The sequence below is a fragment of the Epinephelus moara genome, chromosome 14 (genome assembly GCF_006386435.1).
Source record: "Epinephelus moara isolate mb chromosome 14, YSFRI_EMoa_1.0, whole genome shotgun sequence".
Classification (NCBI taxonomy): domain Eukaryota; kingdom Metazoa; phylum Chordata; class Actinopteri; order Perciformes; family Serranidae; genus Epinephelus; species Epinephelus moara.
In genome coordinates this window covers 3,319,357-3,342,066 of record NC_065519.1, presented here as the reverse complement: position 1 = coordinate 3,342,066, position 22,710 = coordinate 3,319,357, and the positions used below count along the sequence as shown (strand labels likewise).

Below are 22,710 nucleotides of genomic sequence, written 5' to 3'. Positions count from 1 at the left end.
GTGAACACTGAGGGAACTGAACCCTAAATCTTTCACATAAAAATCCAGTGAAGCAAAATTAATATATATTCTACTATTTATATTTTTATTTCTTTGCTCTAATGGCATTTTTGTACTTTCTATTCAGGAAATACCTGCATAATTCTAGCTACTGTAATTACTAAGTTTGCACTACAGGTAAGGTAAGCTAAGGTAAGGTATGATGCAGTGATGTGGAAGGAAGAAGCCTTAGCTTTCTGCTGCAAAAAGAATAAATGTATGGTTTTTTTTAGACTGCTATATATACAGGATTTTGCAAACAATTCCCATTGCAGGGAAATACCGGCAAAATGATGGTAAAATACCATGTTTGCACGGCACATAGAGTGTGATAACGTGAGGTCAAGACATGCTGACAGGGAAGAAAGAAGCCTTGGCTCTAAGGTTCTTATTTTAGTTCCTGAATTATGGTCAGAAAAATGTTTTTGCAGAACATTATGATGTCACAGTGAATTTAAGCTTTGTGTGAAATGATGCCATAATTAGTATGAACTCTTGAGTTATGGCCAAAAACATGTTGTGTGAGTTCACAGTGACCTTGACTTTTGGCCATCAAATTCTAATCAATTCTAATTCAACCCTGAGACGTTTGTGCCAAATTTGAAAGAAAAAAAAACATCCTTCAAGGCCTTCTTGAGTTATCACGTTCACGAGAATAAGAACGACAAGGTCAAAGTGACCTTGACCTTTGACCACTTAAATCTAGTCAGATCATTGTGAAGTCCGAGTGGACATTTGTGCCAAAGGTGTTCTTAAGATATCGTGGTGAGAAGAATGGGACTGACAGACAATCCGAAAACATAATGCCTCCAGCCATTGTTATCACTGGCTCGGCGGTAAAAGCTTGTTGGGATTCTATCACATATCTTTCTTATTCTATATTTTATTCGTGTGTGCATTTGTGTAACATTTTGTCATAATTAGCATATGAATTCTTGGGCTAAGGTCAAAATCATTTCTTGTGAGGTCACAGTGACCTTTACCTTTGACCTTGGAAACTCCCTCAAGGCCTTCTTTTGAAATGTCATGTTCACGAGAGTGAGACGGTTGTAAGGTCCCACTGACCTTCACCTTTAACCACCAATATCTAGTCAGTTTATTGTTTAGTCTGGACGTTTGTGCCAAATTTGAATAAATAAATAAATCTGTCAGGTTGCTCTTGAGATGTCATGTTCAAAAGAATGAGATACATAAGGTCACAGTGACCTTACCCTTTAACCTATGACCACCAACATCTAATTATTTCATCCTCGAGTCCAAAAGGATGTTTGTGCCAATTAAAAAAAAAATCCCTCAAGGGGTTCTTGAGATATTGCTTTCACAACAATGGGATGGACAACCCAAGAACATTATGAAATGTATGTCCCTCCCACTCTCTAACCCCGATCCCCTCCTCCGTCACTTGCTCCCCCAGTATCCCAGCATTCCCTGCTGCGAGTTTGAATATAATTAGCGCGCCACATTGTAAAGCCGTCACTGCTGTAAACTGGGAAAGGACACATCCCTCATTTCGATTCATTGCATTGCTTTCTTCTATCTCGACAGCAGTCTGAGCTGACTAAAAAGGATTTTAATGCCCTTTTTAGATTTTTAAANCTGTTCAGCACTTTGGTCAACCTTGGTTGTTTTAAATGTGCTTTATAAATAAAGTTTGAGTTGAGTTTGAGTTGAGTTCTATCCCTCCATCCTTTTATCCCTCCGTCCTCTCCTGCACCACATGTTCAAGACTTTTTACCTTCCAAATGCTTTTCATTCTGCTTCTCTCCCTCTCTCTCTCATGCTGATGATAATTTAAGTATTAGGGGAAAATCCATTTATAAATTAAACAAAATGACTTGATATCCATCGAGTCCCTTAGTTCATCAGCCTGTTCAAACAAGGAGGGGAAGATTGGCTTCGCGGCGGCCGGGGTCTTCGGAGACGGCGCGGTAATTAGATCTGCCGCGGATTTATTCTTGGCTGATTGGTGCTGGTGATGGGTGAGGGGCGGCTTTAAATTAATTGGAGTTCCACATTTGAGGTTTTTGTTCTTTTTTTTTTTCTCTTTTGACTTTCTGCAAACCTCTACCCGAGCCTCCCTATGCACCAAACTAGAGACGGAGAGAGACAGAGACACGGGATGAGAGGACGTACATGTGGTCGTCAGTGTCAATATGTCTGGAGAGAAAGATAAGGAGAAGATCTAAAACATGGACGGGTGTTTCCCAATGCTAATTTGCCCCGAAGATAGAAAGATATGAAGACACTGAAGAGGAAGAAAGGGGGATGTGTGAATGTCTCAGTGATTCCCAAAGTTAATTTGACCAGAGAGAGAGAAAGAGCCAAAGAAAGGAGGAGGGGACGAGGACAAAGGTGTTTGTTCTACCATGTTAATTTGTCTAGAGAGAGAGATGGAAAGAAAGAGAAAGAGAGGCAGGGGATGTAGGGACATGTTTGAATGTGCATGAGTGCTTAGCAATGTTAATTTGTCCAAAGAAAAAGAGAGACGGGAGGGAGAGGTTTGAGATGGACATGTATGGATGTGAAGGAGTGATCCCCAATGATAATGTGACCAGAGAGACAGGAAGAGGGAGGATTAGGATTCATGTATGTGTTCTTTAATGTTAATTTGTCTGGAGGAAGAGAGGTGGAATAAAAGGAGGAGGAGGAGGAGGAGGGCTGGTATGAATCTGTATGAGCGTCTCCCAGGAGGAGGTGGGGCTTATATCAGGTGTCCAGGGTAATCGGCCCGTTCTTTTCTCCCACAGACAATGTGAGGTGACTTTGTGTCTGAGTGGGAACACTCGTGGACGGACATGAAACTCTTTGGGTTGAATCGTTCATACACTGAGATGCTGGAGGGTGCTTTGTTTTCATTTGCTCTCATACTGGGTTCAGACTACACAACATTATTGTCTGTTACGATGGTCACTGTGTCACAAGAGACATCACAAACTACACGTTGGTCCCAGAACAATCAAAGCTTGCCGTCTTTCACAAAGAGCGTGACGTCATCGGGGGAAAGATGCTAGGAACCGACTTCCAGGAACAAGAATGTAAACGAACAACAACGACTTAAACATGGCTTAATAGAGACAATTTCAAACACAAGTACACAAATCAGCTCCATTATACCTCGCAGCATTCACAGACAAACACTTGTCCTATCTGGACACATTTTCCTCACAAATACAACAAGCTAATGTTTTTAGCACAAGCCTATGGCATTTTACATTGTATAAATTAGCATTGTGGCTAGCGGAGTTTTCATCTACTCATATGAAATCAGGAAAAACAGATACATTTAACAAGGTAACGTTACAAACCAACGCATTCTCACACCGACCTCGTCACACGTCCACATTTGGTCATGGACTTTCCACGTCCACATATGACGTCCAAGGTACCCTGGGTGTGTTGGTTGTTGACGTTCTGGGACGCCGTGTCAACTTCAGCCTGTTACATGCATTGTCTGTTTTCAAAATACACTTCTGTTTTCACAGGAAATGTACAGTTTGCATACAGTCTCTTTCAAAAGCGAACCTGCTCTACCTTCTGAGCCACTGAGCCGGTGGTTGTAGGACCCATCCACAACTCCCGCCCACCCTAGTCAGACTTCCGCTGCCTTAACTTTCCTTGTTGTCCTGCAGTATTTCCCCCTGATGCCGATAAACATAAAAGCAACCCGCCGCATGGCATGCCGACGTGAAAGGACAGCTTTTTTTGTCTGTGTCTGACCCTGGAAGTCATTGACCAAGCACTGAATTTCAATGACTTCAAAGTGAAGTTGCACCAACAGCATCATTACTCTGCCACGCTGCAGTTGTGTGTGGACAATCACTTTGTGCTGCTATTGGTCAAAGTCATGGAGTTAAGGGACATGTCATAGAAGGCAAAGAAGACGACAAAAAACTATGACACTCTACATAGCATTCATGTCAAGATGTCAAAAAGAAAACATGTTTGCTTTTGTCCAGAGGACACTTGAACGTTTTCACATTTTCAGAAATGGCTAAAAGAGTTGTTTCATGTTTACTGTTGCTCTGCTTCTGTTTGGGAGTTGAACTGCTTATTCAGTCTAAATAACCAGCTAGAACTACCTAACTCTCTTCATCTTCATCTCCCTCCTGCTCTGGCTTAAGTCCCTCCCTCACTTTCATGACCTTTAATTTCATCCCCTTCTTCTACAGCTCAGACCATTTTCTTCCTCATCTCCTCCGTCTACATCCTACTCTTCCACTCCTCTGTGTTCTGTCCTTTAACTCATTTGAGCATCTTAAAGTCTTAAAAGAACGATGGAAAAGTGTCTCTGTCTGTCACCATCCAGGGACATTTTTTAAGCCCCGTGTTTTATCATGACGCCCTCGGAGGGAAAAGACATATTCCCTCCCTCCTTCCCTCGTTTCCTACCTGGTTCGGGCGTCTCAGAGTGCGACGACGAAGAAGCCGAGGACGCCCCATCTTCGTTGACGGCTCCCTGGGACAGCGACATCCCTCGGCCTGGAGGGAGCTTCATGCCGAGCTGCTCTGCCATCTCCACGTGATCGCCGGGGTGGATGTAGTCGAAGACGCTGCTGCCGGTCAGCTCCACCTGCACAGATGCACAAAGTTTAAATTAGGCACATTATTTTTTATCATTCCTCTCTGAACACAGGTGTTTATTCAAGGTGGCAATCTGAATCACTTGCAAGGGCCCGCTCTCTATGGGCCCCTCCACCCCAGGGGCCCCAGTGCAACCACACTGCCTGCACCGTCTATATTTACACCCCTGAACACCACGGTTTCATGTTTTGGAAAGTTCCCAGAGCTCTCGAGTGCTGCTGCTTTACTTTTTAATATTTTTTGTTTTTTCTCATTTCCTTCTCATCCTGAACCTCTTCTTCCTCATCTTCTCTCTCTTCTTCATCTTGTCTTCCTCTTCTCACCTCTTCCTCCTCCTCTCCCAACACTTCTGCTTTTCTTCCTCACATAATCTGTCCTTTATTGCTCCTGTTACACCTATAACAGATTTGCTGGGAAGTCCTCCTCTTCTGTCTCTACCTCTTCTCCTTTCTCCCCTTTTCTCCTCTCCTTTTGACTGCTGTTTCTAACTCCTCCCTCCTCTTCATCGTCTCAATCTTCTACCTCATCAAATTCCTTCTTTTACTCTGCCCTCCTCACTTTACTCTTCTTCTTCTTCTTTGCCTCACACCTCCTCCTTAATGCTATCTTCTCCTCCTGCTCCTCTAATCCACATTTCCTTTGCCCTCTTCCCTCATGTCTCTCTCCTCCTCTCTATGCAGCTTGTTCTCATCCTTTCTTTCCAGCTCTTCCTCCTCCTCCTCCTCCTCCTCTAATCCGTCCCTCAGCGAATCAGCGGCGGCTTTTCATTCTCATGGAAATGGAATGAATAAGCTTCTTCTTATTAAATAAATACAGAGTCCCTTCACCTTAAAGACTCTCATTAGCAGCGATAGAAGCGGATTTGTCTTCGTTAATTGGGGATGAGACGAGGGAGCGCCGCCAAAACCACGGCGTTACGCTACACAAACGCACACACACACACTACACACACTATACACCGTGCACAAACAGATGCATGTCAAGGTTATAAACACACACAAACACTTTTACTTTTTGTGTAATTGACATACACACTCACAATTAGGTGCACAATTTTCAACGGGATCATGTGACGGATGTGCTCACCGTTTAGCGTGTGTGTGTGTTTTCATTTGCAGTGTATCAAAAACATTGTGCACAGTTATTTCCACATGCTAATCTGGTTATGTACTGTACCAGTGTGTGCATGTGTGTGTGTGTGTGTGTGTGTGTGTGTGTGTGTGCAGGTTTCTGGGGGTCCACTGGGACAAAGGGGATTACATGGGTGTAATCCCTTTAATAAGAAATCCCTTTAAGGCAATTTAGTCCCCTCATAAAGTCTCATCTGGAGCAGAAAGTGATGATTAAGAAATGAGACTGATCACTGAATCACACACACGCACACACACACAGGCGCGCAGACCCTGGTGCACCATGGGAGTTAGTGTTCATGTTTACACGTTACAGTGCTAATTGGATCTACATTGTTCTTCCTCGCAATAACACGCCGACTTTTAATCAATTAAAACTTGGCACAACTATTTTACATAAAGTCACTGGTGGAGCTAATTACACAGAGGGAGCAGCGCAGAGATGGAATTAGACATTCAGACAGTTACTGCAACAACACTTTAAAAGAACTATCACACAATAGACTGAGAAAAAGCACATTACTGTGGGCTAATATGTACCAGCCTCAAGTGTGCAGTCCAATCAAGATGCAACCGTCAGTGAGACTAACACGTTCTGTTTGTTAGCAACATGCTAAGAGAGGTTTCAGTGATGCACATCGGCGGCATCACGGAAAGTTGCATCAATAGATGCGCGTCAAACGCTGCTGACGTGTTGTCCTTCAGTGTGAGCACTGAATAAAGTACAAGGCTACGTTCCAGACAAATTTCCTACAGGAGTTCCTGCTTGTAAATTTGCAGCAAATCCGTCCATATCAACTTAATGAGGAAGCAATTGTTTGACGCCACACAACAATGACAGTAACCATGGAAACACACATTTCAATCAGTGGGAGAGGCAGGTGTATTTTACCGATTCTTGCCCTACTAAAATATCATTAAAATTAAAACAACACACTTACTCTGTTTTAGGGGTGAAACATTGTTCTTAAAGGATTTAATTATATGGAAAAAAATGAGCTTTTTATAATAATTTGATCTACACTGCAAATTATTTCCAGGAAGTTACAATGTGTAACTGTAATATTTCAAAATAAATGACATTATTATCACCTCACAGGCTTTTACTGTGATAGTAACCAACCAAATTCAGAATTTTATTGTGAAATTCATGCAGGTAAATATGATGATTTTACAGAAGCAGCTTAACTTCAAGGTTACAGTTAAATACAGTTAACATACAGTTAAGACATAATTACTGTGACATCACAGTATACAGCTGGAATTTCACAATAATTTACTGTAAAAACGATACAGTAACTTACCGTGAAAGTGCAACCAGTAGTTTAGCCTGGTTCCAGACCACAGACCCCGCCCACTCAACTGAGTAGGCTTGCATCTCTGGTCTGGCATACTGCAATGAATTTGCGATTTATCTCGTCCAAACGATGGACGGACCAATGAACGCCGGGGGTCTAGCGTTTAGCCAATCAGCGCCACGCTGATGTCAAGCTGTACGCCGGTGGGTAACTGGTGAGGATAGCAACAATGGCGACCGCTACAGATTCTACAGACCACATTAACGATGCTATCGAGGTATTTCGCCACTACTCGCCTTAATGGAGGACCAAATTAAGGAAGCTGCTAAACTGGATTTAACGGCGATGCAGCTGGGCGTACACGACGACGGAGACATTTTAAACGGGCAATGCTCGCTTGTTTTCGGCACCCCCGAGGCATGGATACTAATGACGTCAGATTCTGGGTGAGTCGTTGATCTCTACTGATTGGTTAGGGAAAAATCAAATTCCCTCCCCCTTGTAAATCGCCTTCAATGGAAGCCATGTCAGACTGAAGGTTCTGGGAGCTTCAGTCTGACACTCAGGCTACCAGTAGTTAGTAATTTGCCATAAATGTACAGTCAAATATTTTACAGTGTGCTTTCTATTGTTTTACTCGTAAACTTGCCCTGTTGTCACAGACAGAAATTCACAGCCTAAAACAGTTAAAAAAAATTGTTACAAGCCTTCAAATGTAAAACTAACAGTATGTAGTGATGACATTGGTTGAAAAATTGGTGCACCACTATAATCATCTTTGTTTTGAATTCATTTTTAATGAAAATGTTGGCCCTAAAGATGTGTCCCAGGTACTAAATCAGGCACAAAAGGGGTCAGCAATGTCTTAATGAATCCTTTCTCACATCCAGGTTTCCAAAAAGGCGAGAATGCTGCTCAAGTGATAAATTCAATAAATAATACTGATATGTCAACATGTAAAATCTGTAGCCCTTCTTATTCCAAACTTAATAAGAATTATGATTTAAAAATTAGTATTTTGATTAGCATTATGAGAATTCTTAGCAACTTTGAAGAATAAAATGGCTTCTCACAACGACTGCTGTGAGATAAATATATATATATATAAAACTTTATTACTGGGTTGGCCCATTATAAGGTTTTTTAATCTTTTAAATATATTTTACAGCCTGATTAAAGAGTAAAATAGGTTTTTTAATCTTTTAAATATATTTTACAGCCTGATTAAAGAGTAAAATTCTCAGGAATTTCACTGATTTGTAGACTACAGTATTGTATTAGACCAGTGCATTGCATCTTTTGATACTTTTCTGAGTATAAATGAGCTGTAAAACAAAATGTATAGCAGTGTCTGTTACTTCATACGCTGTTCTCCCACCTGTGTCTGTTCATATATGCAAGGAAGCTGCATTGCTGAGAGTGCAACTGTGTGTACATCTGCCAAAGAAACATCAGTTTGTCACGATTAGCCATATTTTTTGGTTAACATTTGGCACTGCACACCTGGAACACTTGCAGGTCCAAAGTTGGAAATTTCCTGGGAAACTCTGACTTTTGACTTTGACTTGAACGAACAGGGAACTGAACGGAAAGTGAAACTTTGTCTATGCTCTCTCTTGAAAGCCAGACCCCATTGACAAAAAGAGTAATTTTGCCTCGGTCAACACAGGAGCTGCTGGTCGACCAGTTAGCTTGTTTGTGTTATTGTGTGACTTTGGCATTTTAAAGGGTTCGTTTGGATTCACTAAAGTCACACAATAACACAAACTAACTAACTGATGGAGACAGCGGTAGTCCAGGGGCTTCTGCTTTCAGTGAGGTAAAAATACAACTTATTTGAATGGAGTCTGGCTTTGAGGAGAGCATAAAGTATCACTTTTATTTTTAATCTCTCCGTCAAAGGGCTGTCTGTTTGTGAAGTATGTATAAGGATAAGTGAGACTTGGATTACACTGCAGGAGTTGTGTGAGAGTTTGTAAACAGATGTTTTGATATAGTTTTGCTGTTGTTAATTGTGGACCCCTATGACTTTAATTCATCAAGAGTTTTCTCAGTGTTTGGAGTCTTTGTTCTTTGTGGAGGCTCGGGGGGAAACTAAAGTTTTCTTCACAAGGCAGGGTGAGTAATTGATATTAAAATAATCATTTGTGGGTGAAGTATTCCTTTAAAACAGTTAAACTGCCAGCTAAAGAATAAAAATCAGTTTAAATGTCGTTTGATGCGACGGGTGAAAGGAGTTGAAGTGTCAGTGCTGAAAACACTTTAATGTGAAAGGACACAAACTAATGTTCACCCTGCTTCAATGCCTTCGTGGCAAACTGCAATATGTTTACTTGGCAAATAAAGTGACGCTGATTGAACACACACACTTTGTGCCAGAATCTGTTTTTCACCAAAACACGTGTTGAAGATGTATGGCGATCTGAGATTTTTAATCAGCCGCAAACCTTGGCAACCACATCCGCCATACATCATGTTATCCTTCCAGTCTTTTACACAACAGAGGTTGGCCAAGTGATTTAATACCATTATAATGTTTGTGTCTTTTGTCTTTATGGGACGGCAGACAGCGGAGTGAGACGAAATACAGGATACTGACAGAGGAGACAACAGCCTTCAAACACCATGTTAAATACTGGAAAATATTCTCAAGGACAAATATGTTTTGAACATGCTGCGGATATGGGTCATATATTTTAAAATTGTGACACTGTTTACAGCCGTAAACATTCACCTCTGTAAGTCAGTCTGGAGAGAAACAGGAAAACTATAAAGCAAACTGACTGTTTAAAATTCAGGTTAAATTGGAGACAAATTGTATATATGTTAAAAAAAAACCACAAGTCAACATTAGTCAGAAAGTGGTTGAATCTGAGTTTTGGAGACTTCAGATTTACGACAGAAACTCTGGACAGCAAACGAGACATGCAGAGTTGAAAGATGTGGGTATTTATCAGGTCGAATTAAAACATGAGCTGTTGAGTTGCGTTATTGGAGATGCAGGATACACTGTTTTAGAGCTTGGGCAGCAATTTCTGGCGCCAGATACTGACAAATAAAGCATGATACATGGCCAGTCGCATTTATTGTTTAATGGCACCTAGTGAGTGTCAGGGAGAAACGCAACAAAAGTTAAGGAGGCGAAAAGTCCAAGTAGGGTGAGAGGGTGGTGAATGGATCCAACAACCATCGACTTTCAGCTGGGAGACCAGTGTTCCCTCTCGCTTGAATGTAAAGCCAAACCCTGTTCTTTTGTCCTGAACCCAAGCGCGTGCGTTTGTTGTTGAATTAAAAAAAGAAGTAAATTTGCTTAGGTATGCAGACTTAGGAGCAGAAGCTGAGCAGCAAGGATGGAAAACTAGGATTTGTCCAGTGGAAGTGGGGTGTTGGGGATTCATAGCAAGATCAGCTGTCTCGCTCCTGGGGGAACTTGGAGTGCGAGGACAGAGTTTGAGGAAGACAGTGAAATAAATGTCAGATGAAGCAGCCAGAGCTAGTCAGTGGAGTTGGATGAGGAAGAATAATGTCAGTTGGGGGCCAGCAGGGGGAACTACTAAGCAGGGTACATAACTCCTTGAGATCAGGTGGAGAGATCCACTTCCTCTCAGGAGGAAATCCAGGAAGAGGAAGTATTTAAGTGTGGGAGTGGCCTATTTGAATCCCTTTTGTTTGAGACCATGATGCAAGGTGAGTGTGTTTGCTGATCCTGTGACTTTATTTATCTCCTTTAACTTTAGCTTATATTGTAGTTATGCTATGTAGCGTGTGAAATAGAGTATTGAATGTGCTAGGAAAGGTAGTATCAGCACTGTCTCTACCTGGAGCTCGCATGAACAGAGCCTGGGATTGTTGAAGGTGGCAGTGCTGTTTGGGCTGAGAAAGCCATGTGTAAGTAAGGTAAAGGAGGTTGTTGGGTTGGTGCGGAGAGCAGTGAGACCTGGCATTAGGGGAGTGTCTCTGGGACGCCAGAGATCACTGTCTAGCCTCCTGGAGGTGTCGTGGGACCAACTAGACGAAACACTGGTGAAAGGAGGTTCCCACCTGATGACCCCAAAGACATGTTAGTTATCACTGCTCACTGGTCTGTATAGTTAAGCCTTGCCATAATAGCTTATCATAGGGCTTAGGGTACCTTGGACGTCATATGTGGACGTGGAAAGTCCATGACCAAACGTGGACATGTGACGAGGTCGCAGTGAGGATGTGTTGCTAGAGATAAAAAGTCAGGATGTTTCGGTCTGTCACATTCATTTCAATGATGCATTTTTAAAATCTTTCTCTTTTAAGTCCCTTGGTTTTAAAAAAGTGCAAAACAAAATCGCTGAAGAACATCGTTTCAGCTATTTTCTAATTTAATCTTGAACAATGGACAATTGCATGATTTGTTTTTTGTCATAATTGGCGCAGAAATTCTTAGGTTATGGCCAAAAACATATTGGTGAGGTGACAATTACCTTGACATTTGACTACCAAAATGTAATTGGTTTATCGTTGTGTCCAAGTGGACGTTTGTGCTAAATTTTATGAAATTCCCTCAACGCATTCTTGAAATATTGTGTTTATGAGAACAGGACGGACAACCCAAAAACACAGTGCCTCCAACAATGGCTGATGGCGGCCCAGAGGCATAAAAAATATTCAGAAACATTATTACACATTGTAAGGTGGGTAAGAACAGTACTTGTTGTATAAGCATTTTTAGCAGTAGAACGCCATTTTTAGTTTTATCACCGGTTTTATTGGGTCCATAAAATAGACTCGTCTTGGGTCTCTCTTTTCTCAGTAAAGCACCAGGTTTCTATATCGTTTTTTAAAGATTATCTGGTCCAATCGGATCTCAGAAGTAATTTCCTGGGTTCATCAGGGTCTGGGTCCGACATTTTCGACCTATGACGACCTCTAGTTGGAACCTGGCTGCAGGGATTTGCTCCCACTCAGAGCATTAATGAGGTCCAACACTGATGTTGAATGATAAGGTCTGGCTCACAGTCGGTGGTCCAGTTCGTCTCAAAGATATTGGCGGGCGCTGAGATCGGGACTCTGTGCAGACCAGTCAAGTTTTTCAACACCAAACTGGAAAAAGAAAATCGGTCCACATGTATCTAAATATCCCCATGAGCGAGGCACTGTTGCTGTGCTCTGAGGCCAACAGTTAAAGTGTGTGTTCAGCCTGTCATTTACCAAAACAACAACCAGCTGAAACGCCGAACAAAGGAGCAACAGTGAGGATGATTAAAGCATTGACGCAGTGTTGGTATCTGCAGCCGAACAGCCGGAGTGACGCGTCGGCGCCCCGATGACCTCCATGTAGAAAACTCTACACTCCCATCAGGTTCAGTTTGAGTTCTGACATTGTTTGTCTGTTTAGAGTCTTCAGATAAAACTTATTAAAACACAACAGAGACGCCGGCTGGCTTTATCGCTTCACTCACCCTCTGAGACAAGGACATCAAGTGACAAAAGACAATAAGAATGATGGTGATAACCATGTCCAAACCAGAGCGAGAGTTCTGGGAATGTGACTAAATGTCAAGCCAGTGTGTTTGTGCCAAGAGTGTGTGTGTGTGTTTATATCTGTCCTTCCTCTCTTATCAGCCTCTTCTCCATATTTTAGGACGCATATGTGTGTGCGTGTGTGCATGTGTGAGATGGAGGAGGCTGCTGTCAGCTGTAATTACTGCGGTGTAAGTGTTGCATCACTGGTTCAAATTTGTAACCCAGTGCAAGAAAACGAGAACAAATATCAAATTAAAGTCAAAGAGTCACTGTGTGTTTCTCTCCCCCTCCCTCCCTCCCTGCCTCCTCTCTCTGACTTAAATGACACAAACATAACATCCAGTGTTCACTTCAGCCAGACAGCATCACAGCCATGATCAGCAGCAGACAAGTGGAAGTGGAAATCACAACTTCACATGTGTAAAGTAAAGACAGGCACCTTAAAAAGTAAAATACGAGCCTATATACGATATGACAATCTACTACTTACACAAATAAGTATAAGAAAACAAATTGAGTACTATTTACACATATGAAAGAAAATGCTAGCATTGTACATTTCTGCAAACATCATATTAACGTTCCTAAAGTGACGCAGTATGAGCTGACTTTGTCGTGCAGAGGTGGAGGGGATGGTGGATGGCGTGATCCCAAAGCAAGATGCCTGCCAAGCTGCAGACCACTGTTTGAGACCAACAAAAAACAAAATCAGTTGTGTTTTAATGAGTCTGTGCTGTGTTTCCAGCTGCTTGTAAGACACCGAATGTGAGTGATTTTGTAGCTACCTGTCGCTGCTTTTTCAGCGGAAATAGTGCCACAAAAACTGGGTGTTTTTTACAGAGACATGGTTTTTCTAGCAGGGTTTGTGCCCCAAAACCAGGTATTTCATACCAAAACACGATGTCTTCCTAACAACAACTGAATCGATTTTGTGCCTAAAGCTAACCACACACTAACCACAGTGCTAACGAAACAAAGTTTCAATGCATCTGCTACATAATAACGTAAAAATGTAACGTATCTGTGACAGTTTGCTTATTTTCTTAAAGTTTCCTAACTCGTTTCCTTTGTTTTCTGACACAGAAACATAATTTTCAAGAAATTACAACACCCTTTACTAACCCTGGACAGGTCACCAGACTATCACAGGGCTGACACATAGAGACAGACAACCATTCACACTCACATTCACACCTACGGACAATTTAGAGTCACCAATTAACCTGCATGTCTTTGGACTGTGGGAGGAAGCTGGAGCACCTGGAGGAAACCCACGCTGACACAGGGAGAACATGCAAACTCTGCACAGAAGCACCCTAGCCGGCCAGTGGATTCGAACCCAGAGGAGTTTGCATCGTTCATAATAAGACAGTAAGTTCAGTCTGTTGCTAATTCAAACTTTTGTGTTCAGTTAGTACAAAATTAAGTGACTGTAAACACTGAATAAGATCCATCAATCTTTTCTTTCTTTCATTGTACTGGAGTGGGATTAACGTTCTGTATATAACAGGTGACTGATGGATCACTGACCCTGCAGGATTGATGAAGATCAGTTCATTCATGTTCATGAACACCTCCACAGGTCAGCAGGAGGGTCGCATGTCGAGACTGGATGACGCGTACTGACTCTTTTCTTCTTCTCTCCCACATTAAACACACGGCTCCCGCTCAGAATTAGTGAAACAAACACAGAAACCTGTTTCGTTTTATTGTGACGATTAAGTCCTGAAAAACAAAACAGCAAATAAAAGAAAACTGAAGCGTTGAATTCCCATTAATCAGCTTCTCACTCTCTGGATCGCACTTTAATTAATATGGAAACATTTTAAAGCCACACACACGCACACACACACACACACACACACACACCTCAAAACAGTAAAAAACCTCTGTGTGACTTTGCAAAGTACTAATCAAATAAATTGATGTTGGCTCGCAGGGTTCAGAATTAATTACAGCATTAAACATTAGCTAAGTGGGGTAATATTCCAAGTTTGATAGTGCATAATTACTCTGCTGTTAATGATTCATGGGGCGTCGGCCTCCGTTGGAGCCGAGGAGAAACGACGGACACGAGCTAAAGGAAAAAAAAATCTGCAGAGTAACTTCATTTCCTCTTTAAACGATCAACGACAGAAACATTTAGATGCTTCCGGAAATCTTTATTTTCTGCACTTGACGGTTGTATTTTTTTGGAAATGGTGAATAAGGTGTAAAACTCTAATGTCTTAATACATATAATACCACAGATGAACTGAGTTGTTGGACTGTTAAACTATTTAACAAGGTCAAGACTGGACTTTGATGCTAACGCTGATTTTAATATAAATTTTGAATTGTTTGAACAGTTTCAAATGAGGTGAGTCGAGTCGTGTCGTACCATGCAGTGGGATAAGAAAACAGAAATAAGCGACTACATACTATATACACAAAGAAAAAAGTAACCACAAAGTGTGCTGAGACACAAACAGGAAAGACAAAATGAGGAAGTTACGATAACAAAGTAAATGTGCGTATTTTATGGAATTTTCTTGCCTATTTTCCTTTTTTTTTTTTTTTTTTACAGAAAATGTTAAAAACTTTCTTTTAAATCAGTCTGTGACACTTTATATTCTTACTGTGGTGCCTTCATGTGCTGTGAGAACCTTTAATCCTTTAACCCTTTAATTTCAAAATAAAATCAGGTGACAACTGTCTTATAAAATTGTCGCTTTTTGTCTAAATACATGTTGAGAAAATATTTTTAAAGCAACACTGGGCAAGAATTGAGACTGCAGTTTCAGAGTGGTACATACCAACATGCTCTCAGTCCCATCTCATCACATACCGCCACACCACGCCACGTCTACATATTACACACTAGATATCCTGGGTGTGTCTGTTGTTGACATTCTGGGATGTCAATTTACAGCTGTCACATTCATGGTGTCTTTTCACAGGAAATGTACAGTTTCTGCTCGTAAGTTGCACACAGTCTTTTTCAAAATAAACGTACAATCAGTAAAACACCTCGTATTTATGTTTATTGCTTCGTGCAACAAAAGCATGTGGTTAGGTTTAGAAAAAAACATGGTTTGGTCTCTACGTTCATACGGGAAGCGAACACTGGGCTCCAGGGTGAAAGTCCAGTGTTTGTTGGATCCATCCACCCCTCCTCCCTTCCTCCCAACCTATAGGGACTTTCCAGCTCCGTAAATTACATTATTGTCCAGCTGTGTCTCAAACTGACCATCACCATCTGATGGCGTTATACACTGATGCTGCCCAGGGGCATATTCTAAACAATCTGATTGCTGTGGGTGGGGTTGCTGCTTTCAACCCCGTTTTGTTTTGCAATGGAAGGTTGTGTAAGGTTGTTGCTGCTCCATAGACGTCTGTTTGTATTGAAAGACTGAGATGAGTTAAGGCTGCAACCTTATCAAAGCCATGACTGTCTCGACTGTCCCACTGAGTTTCATAGACGACTGTACACGTGTATTTGAAATGAGACTGACAAGCAGAATATTTGAAACCGGTGTCAGAAGCAAAAAAAAATGTCAACTGACAGGTAGAGTGATATTACAAGTTTGTTTTATGTTTTTATATTTACTCAGGGGAGGGGCATACAAGTTTGAATGGCTGTATTTTGTATTAATTTAACCTCCAATGTTTTTTTAAAATCGCCAAAAGTACACCATTTATCACAGCCAGATTTTCAAATTATGATTATAACAGATGATGAGGGACAAAAGCTTTCATCCGAAAATAATAATAATAATAACCAAATCTGAGCTTGAAATAGTGGTGTTTCATTAAAATCTGTTAATGTCTCAATTAACATTTGGCCAAAAATAAATTGTTTTCATGAATGAACCAACGTGCAGGACAAGAGTGAAAAACTGAGTCTTGATTCAGCTCCAGGACTTAGTTGTTAACTTTTGAATTTGAAACATCAAAAGTTAAGTTTTCTAATCTAATCTAATGACTAAATTCTTGTGGAGGGAGGGTCATGGATTGTCCACCAGTCTCACAGGGAGGGTCACACCACAGCCACCCCCTCCTCTGATAAGTAAAGAACAGTCCCTAAGTGTGTGAACATAACTTGTGACATTAGAAAAACTACAAAACTGCGATAGACAAACTTATACTGTGCAAGATCTGACATACCGGGCATGGAGTGGGAATAACAGAGACGCAATTTTTCATGTTACAAGTCATTGCGGCATTGAAATCAAAATCAAAAACAACCAAACATGTTTAGGCAAAAAAAAAGTTTCATAATGTTGCTTTAAAAAGTCCTGAAATTCATACGATATGTGTGAATTTCTGCGTCAGTGTGGACGAGTGTACAGTATCAGGCTGTTCTCATGAACTGTTAGAATGTTTTCCTACAAAAAGGGATGTACCTAAAGTCGTACATATCCCACGTATTTTGAAAGTCCGTGATCACGTCACCAATGCACAACAAGAAAGCAGTCCTGAACGCAGGTTGGTGGATGGGTCACAAAACTATGTTCTTTCCCACAGGACTTTTCCCAGGAGACGTGTGTTTGGAACCGTCTGAACTTTGAGTCGTTTTAAGGTACGTTCTCGCTGTGTTTCTTATCCTAAACCTAACCACCGTAACTTTACTTACCTAAATCAAACCTCCATGACTTTAGGTTAATTACGTAACTTTACGATAAGCACGTAACGTCATTCTTGGGGCGCTAATTCATAGGATATCATACGAACAGTTCTGTGAGGAGACGCTGACGATATGCATGGGTGCAACTGCGTGTAAGTAAATAATGTTTATACAGTATGCAAATTAATGTGTCTGTGCCACAGTAAGAGTTTGTGTGTGTGTGTGTGTGTGTGTGTGTATGTGTGTGAGTGAGGATAGAGCTAGTCTCCAGTTGACAGCACTAGTGTGTTATCAGTCAGATGAATGGGGATGAATCTCTATTGTCAGTGGGAGTAGCATGAACACACACACACACACACACACACGCACGTAAACACATTGCCCATATCCAGGACACTTTCCTTGTCAACAGCTCAGAGGATGACAAATGTACGGTCCATTATGAACTGTTTGCCACAGTGTGTGTGTGTGTGTGCGTGTGTGTGTGTGTGTGTGTCAGCCGGGCTCTGATAGATGGTGATTTATTAGGCAAAACAAAACACAGAACACTGAAAGCAATCACATCAGAGAGGGGGGAGAGGGGGGTGAAAAGTAAGAGGACTCATGATAGAAAAATAGTGGAGAAGATAAAAAATATATACTGTTTTAAATTGAACTAGTTTATCATTTATATTGTGCTCTCACTGTTTAAATTTGTTTAATCCACTGTCCATGTTTAGAAGTGTGGTTATGACATTGCAGCCTGCGTGGTGAAGTTTTCATGAGTTTCAGTGCATGATTTAGGCTCTGAATTTGTTAAGTGTGGAGAGAACGCCGACATCTTAAACAGCAGCAGAGGGCAACGAACCAAACAGTCACCTCTGGGGCTGAAAAATAAAGGCAATGCAGAAGTGCCAAAAACTGCAGTTCCTCAAATGGCCACTTGAGGCTGGCTCCAAGAGCGAGTCAATCCCCACAGACCCCCCATGTTAAAATGTCAAACTTTACAGCAGATATAAACATGTCAGTCTCTCCGGGTGATCGCAACTATTAACCCAAATTCAACCAATCCCTGTGCATTCTGTGCTACCTTTCATTATCGTCCAATCAACTGCAACTTTACCACAAATGTAACCATTTAAAACACAAGTGACCCATTTTGATGCAAAGGAGCAGCAGCTCTACTCTGAGCTCCCTATGGATGTCTGACTCCTCCCCCCATCTCTAAGGCTGAGACACCCTACAGAAGAAACTCATTTGTATCCACGATCTCATTCTCTCGATCACTACCCAGAGCTCATGACCATAGGTGAGGGTTGGGATGTAGATGGACTAGTTAATTGAAAGCTTTGCCTTTTGGCTCCCTTTTCATCAGGACAGTCCGGCACAGCGTCTGCATCACTGCAGATGCTGCACCAAACCGCCAGTCCCTCTCACACTCTGTTCAACCTGCACTCGTGAACAAGCCCCCTGAGATACTTCAACTCCTTTGCCTGAGGCAGTTAAACTCTCCCAAGCCAGAAGGGGGAATCCACCTTTTCCAGCAATGACCCATGGCCTCAGACTTGAAGATGTTCACATCACAACATGCATCACAATTTTTTTTAGAAAAGCTGCAGTGAATTTAGGCATTGCAAGTGACAACAGCCCAAGAAATTCTGGAGAGACTGACATGTTTATAGCCTGGTACAAAATATGGTTTTGGTCTCTACAGCTGATTTACCCATTCATGACAACTATAGTGTGGTCACTTTGAGTCACTTCTGGCTCCAAAAATCCAAAATGGCGACGGCCAAAATGCCAAACTGCTCCCAAACTTACCTCCACAAACCAATGGGTGACATCATGGTGGCTACACCCATTTTTTTTATACAGTCTATGTTTGTTTCAAATCTCAACATGCACTTTGAACCGGATTTTTGGGATTTGCATCAAAACTTGCACCAAACATCATCACGCACACCCTGTTACAATCAGACTGACCTGCAAACTACAACAGTACAGTGCAGGTTGCACGTCACCTGAAGCAAAAACCAGACGCATCATATAGAGAAGATTTAGTCAAGGTACAATCAGAGGAGTGAAGGGAACAGACGATCTGCTTTCCTGAAGAGTTGACACATGTTGACACTGGGAAAGAGGACGGTGATATAACCTGACAGGTTGAACTGGCAGTGATGCATGTCACGACAGAGCTGGTGTGTGGGCTAAAGCTCAGATCATACTTGCATTGATGCAGTGACGTGACTGCGACAATCTGCATGAAGAAAACTGACACAAATAATCTGCTCATGTTTGCACAGCCCAGAGTGTATCTCCCCACAGACTGTATGGAAGTTTGTCTGCATATGTAGACAACCAATGTAATATACAGAAAACTGTAGGTGGTCTTTACACAGAAAATAATGGTTGTTTTTTGGTGCATGTTGTACACCAGCCAAGTCGCCAGAAAAAAATGTAGGTATTGCTGGTTTCTGCATACCACAGATATGTTACATTTGTACATTTCATATGTAAAATATCAACGTCTCTACAGTGTTGAAATTCTGATTACATATGAGTTGACTTTGTCATCAGGAGGTGGAGGGGACGGTGGATGGCATGAGAACTAGACGAGACGCCTGCCAAGCTGCAGACCACTGCTCAACACCAACAAACAACACAACTGTTTTTTTACAAAGACATTGCTGCATTTCCACAAAAAGCCGGAGATTTCAAGCCAAAACAGGATCTTTTCCCAACAATAACTGTAGCTCTCCTCCAGCTAAAATCACAGACAAAAGGTGTTGTTCTTCATTATGGGCATTGATTAACACACATGCTGTAAACCATGCTGTGAGAACTCATTGGCTACATTAACGCAAGAGGAGTAAGAACAGAACCTGAGAAGAGTGTCTTCACAATTCAGTCTTCACCATTCATTTTCATGTTGTAACGTGACTACCAACCCTGTTATTAGTGGAGGACCACAGCTTTCATTGGCATCTTTCGGTTGCAAGGAAACATCACTGTTCTGCTTAAGCCCTTTTTAAATAGAAGTTGTGCAAATTTGCAGGAAAGCCCAATCAGTCTTTTTTCAGCATTGGCAGTATAAAAACAAAATCGGGGAGTGCAGCAAAATGCCGCCTACCTACTTTTGTTTATACAGAATGCGCCTTTTTCGGGGCAATGGGGGGCGTGAGCAAGTAACAAAACGTGTAGCTCAGCGTGTGACGTAAACAGTGACGTGAGAGGGAAGCCGCTGCTGGTCAGTCCTTCGGCGATTCTCTCGTAAGTCGGCCCGTTCTTCACCGTCCCAGTCACCTGACGGTTAATGGCCTCTTCGTTTGCGAAGACAAGGAGGGTGCGCAATTCCTTGTCTCCCCAGTTGCTCATCTTTACAGTGTCTGTCAGGTTTGTGTTTCCCTCTTGCTACTAGCTGCTCGCTAATTCCTGCTATCAGCTGTTTCCTGTTTATCCACCGCCAGTGGGTCGCACGTGCGGCGTCATCAACAGCTCCTCCCACAAGTCATCAACAGCCCCTCCCCTTGCAGAAAGCTGCCTGGGTCTGTTTAAACTAAAAGGGTTCCTCCAATATGTCTACCCTATGAGGCGGAAAATTGGGCACCTCGGATCAACTTGCCAATCCGGCTCTGTGTGTTTTAGTTCAGGAAGACTACAGATCAAGGTTATATATGCTGTTTTCATGCAGTGGAGGCTGAACAATGTCATTTCATAACAACTAAAAGATGCTATAGCCCTTTTTACACAGAGATCACACTATGGAACTGCTATGAAGTCCCTCCTTTAAGCCACGTTTGCATTGTTTTCACTCACAACCAAACAATAATAACATTGTGCCGCTCCCGTATGTGATTTTTGACAGCATGCTGGCATCATGGAATCAAATCACATCAGTACCAGCCTCTAGTGTGACAAATAACATATGCATCAGCAGCAATAACAATCATTTACCGTCCCTGTTATATGGTGCCTGATCTCGTCCTCTGCTCGGAGAGTAAGGAGCTTCTGGACCTCATTGTTTTCCCAATTTTAGGACATTTTCAGCCGCTGTTCTTCCTTGAGTTAGATGCTAACTGCTATCAGCTACTTTTAAAATCCCTCGGGGTAGGTTGCACACCTAACACGTCGTCTAAACGTCACACCCGTGCCACTAATAATCCCAATCTGCCAGCTGTCCTGTTTATACAGACATAGTTTCGACACTGTTACCACCTCGGTTCCCAGCTCAGAGGCGGGAAGACTCTGTCCTGCCAATCCACCATTGTACCTAATGGCGAGGCGGCATAACAGCACAATATTCCCGCCTTGAACAGGCAGTGTAAAAGGGGCTATTGAAACAGTTTATGGGATGTCTATTAATCATCTTTAGAACTTTACATCTGCATGTAAACAAAGACGCTGATTAGTGACACAGAGTCTGAATTTCCATCTGTCTGTTGTACTGACGGAGAATCAACATCACACTGTGTGTGTGAATGTGCGCGTGTGTGAGAGAGAGTTAAGGGATGAACAGACCTTTTCAAATCTATCATAAATCAATGAAGAGGAGCTTCTGTGTGTGTGTGTGTGTGTGTGTGTGTGTGTGTGCGTGTATGTGACTGTGGCAGGGAGTGTATGTGTTTGTGTGTGTTTTTAACCCCCTGAGAGAAACAGAAAGTAAGAGATCCTTCACCAAGATCAATACTCTCACACACGCACGCACGTGCACGCGCGCACGCGCGCGCGCACACACACACACACACACACACACACACACACACACACACACACACACACACACACACACACCTGCTGTCTCAGTGTCCCAAATCACTAAAGCTTCTTCAACTTGCTGACTTGTTAAAGCAAAACGTATAAAACCTGCACACACACACAGACACACCCGACACCATGGTGGTGTGTGTCATGTTTTGTCGTTCATCATCTATCTGTTCTTTCACGTTTTTTACACAACTGATCCCTCTCCCGCCCTGTCTGTCTCTCTCAGGAGTGAGGTTGTGGAGTGATGAGTGTAGGTGAGGTGCATTCTGGGTACTTGAAGGAGTCATGGGACAAACACACACATACACACACGCACTAAGGTTGAAACACCAAATCACACACTTAAGCCTTTGGAGAGGGTGGGACATGTATGTTTTAACACACACACACACACACACACACTCACACACACACACACACACACACACACAAACACACACACACACACACACACACACACAGGCTTAGATCAGTCTGCTGGGTTTCATGTCAGCGTGTTGGTTCAGCGGAAATTTACAGGCAGACAGCAAACAGGGGTTTCCAGGGCCAGACGCAGGGGCTCAGAGGACGCACACACACACACACACACACACAATCTATACACAAAAAAACAACCCCGACATGTTTCAGTTCGATCTGTTGCACGTGTTGCATTTATCAGCTTATTTTGTCCCAGAATTTGTGACTTTTATGTGTTTTGTCCACGACAGGCCACTGTAGACTCTCCAACAGACAGTTGATATTAATACAATTCCTACTGCTCACCACTAGAGGGCAATAAGTCCCAGACACACTTGTCATTAATGTCACTTTTAAA

At 42.2% G+C, this 22,710-nt stretch overlaps 1 protein-coding gene across 1 annotated transcript in view; it reads right to left on the bottom strand.

The window, feature by feature from the left end:
* The window catches only part of LOC126401106 (neuronal PAS domain-containing protein 3), a 453,646-nt gene that overhangs the window by 68,170 nt on the left and 362,766 nt on the right, over positions 1-22,710 (bottom strand). The window contains exon 6 of the mRNA XM_050062200.1: positions 4,429-4,609. Within this exon, the coding sequence (XP_049918157.1) occupies positions 4,429-4,609 (181 nt within the window). The remainder of the gene's footprint in view (positions 1-4,428; positions 4,610-22,710) is intronic.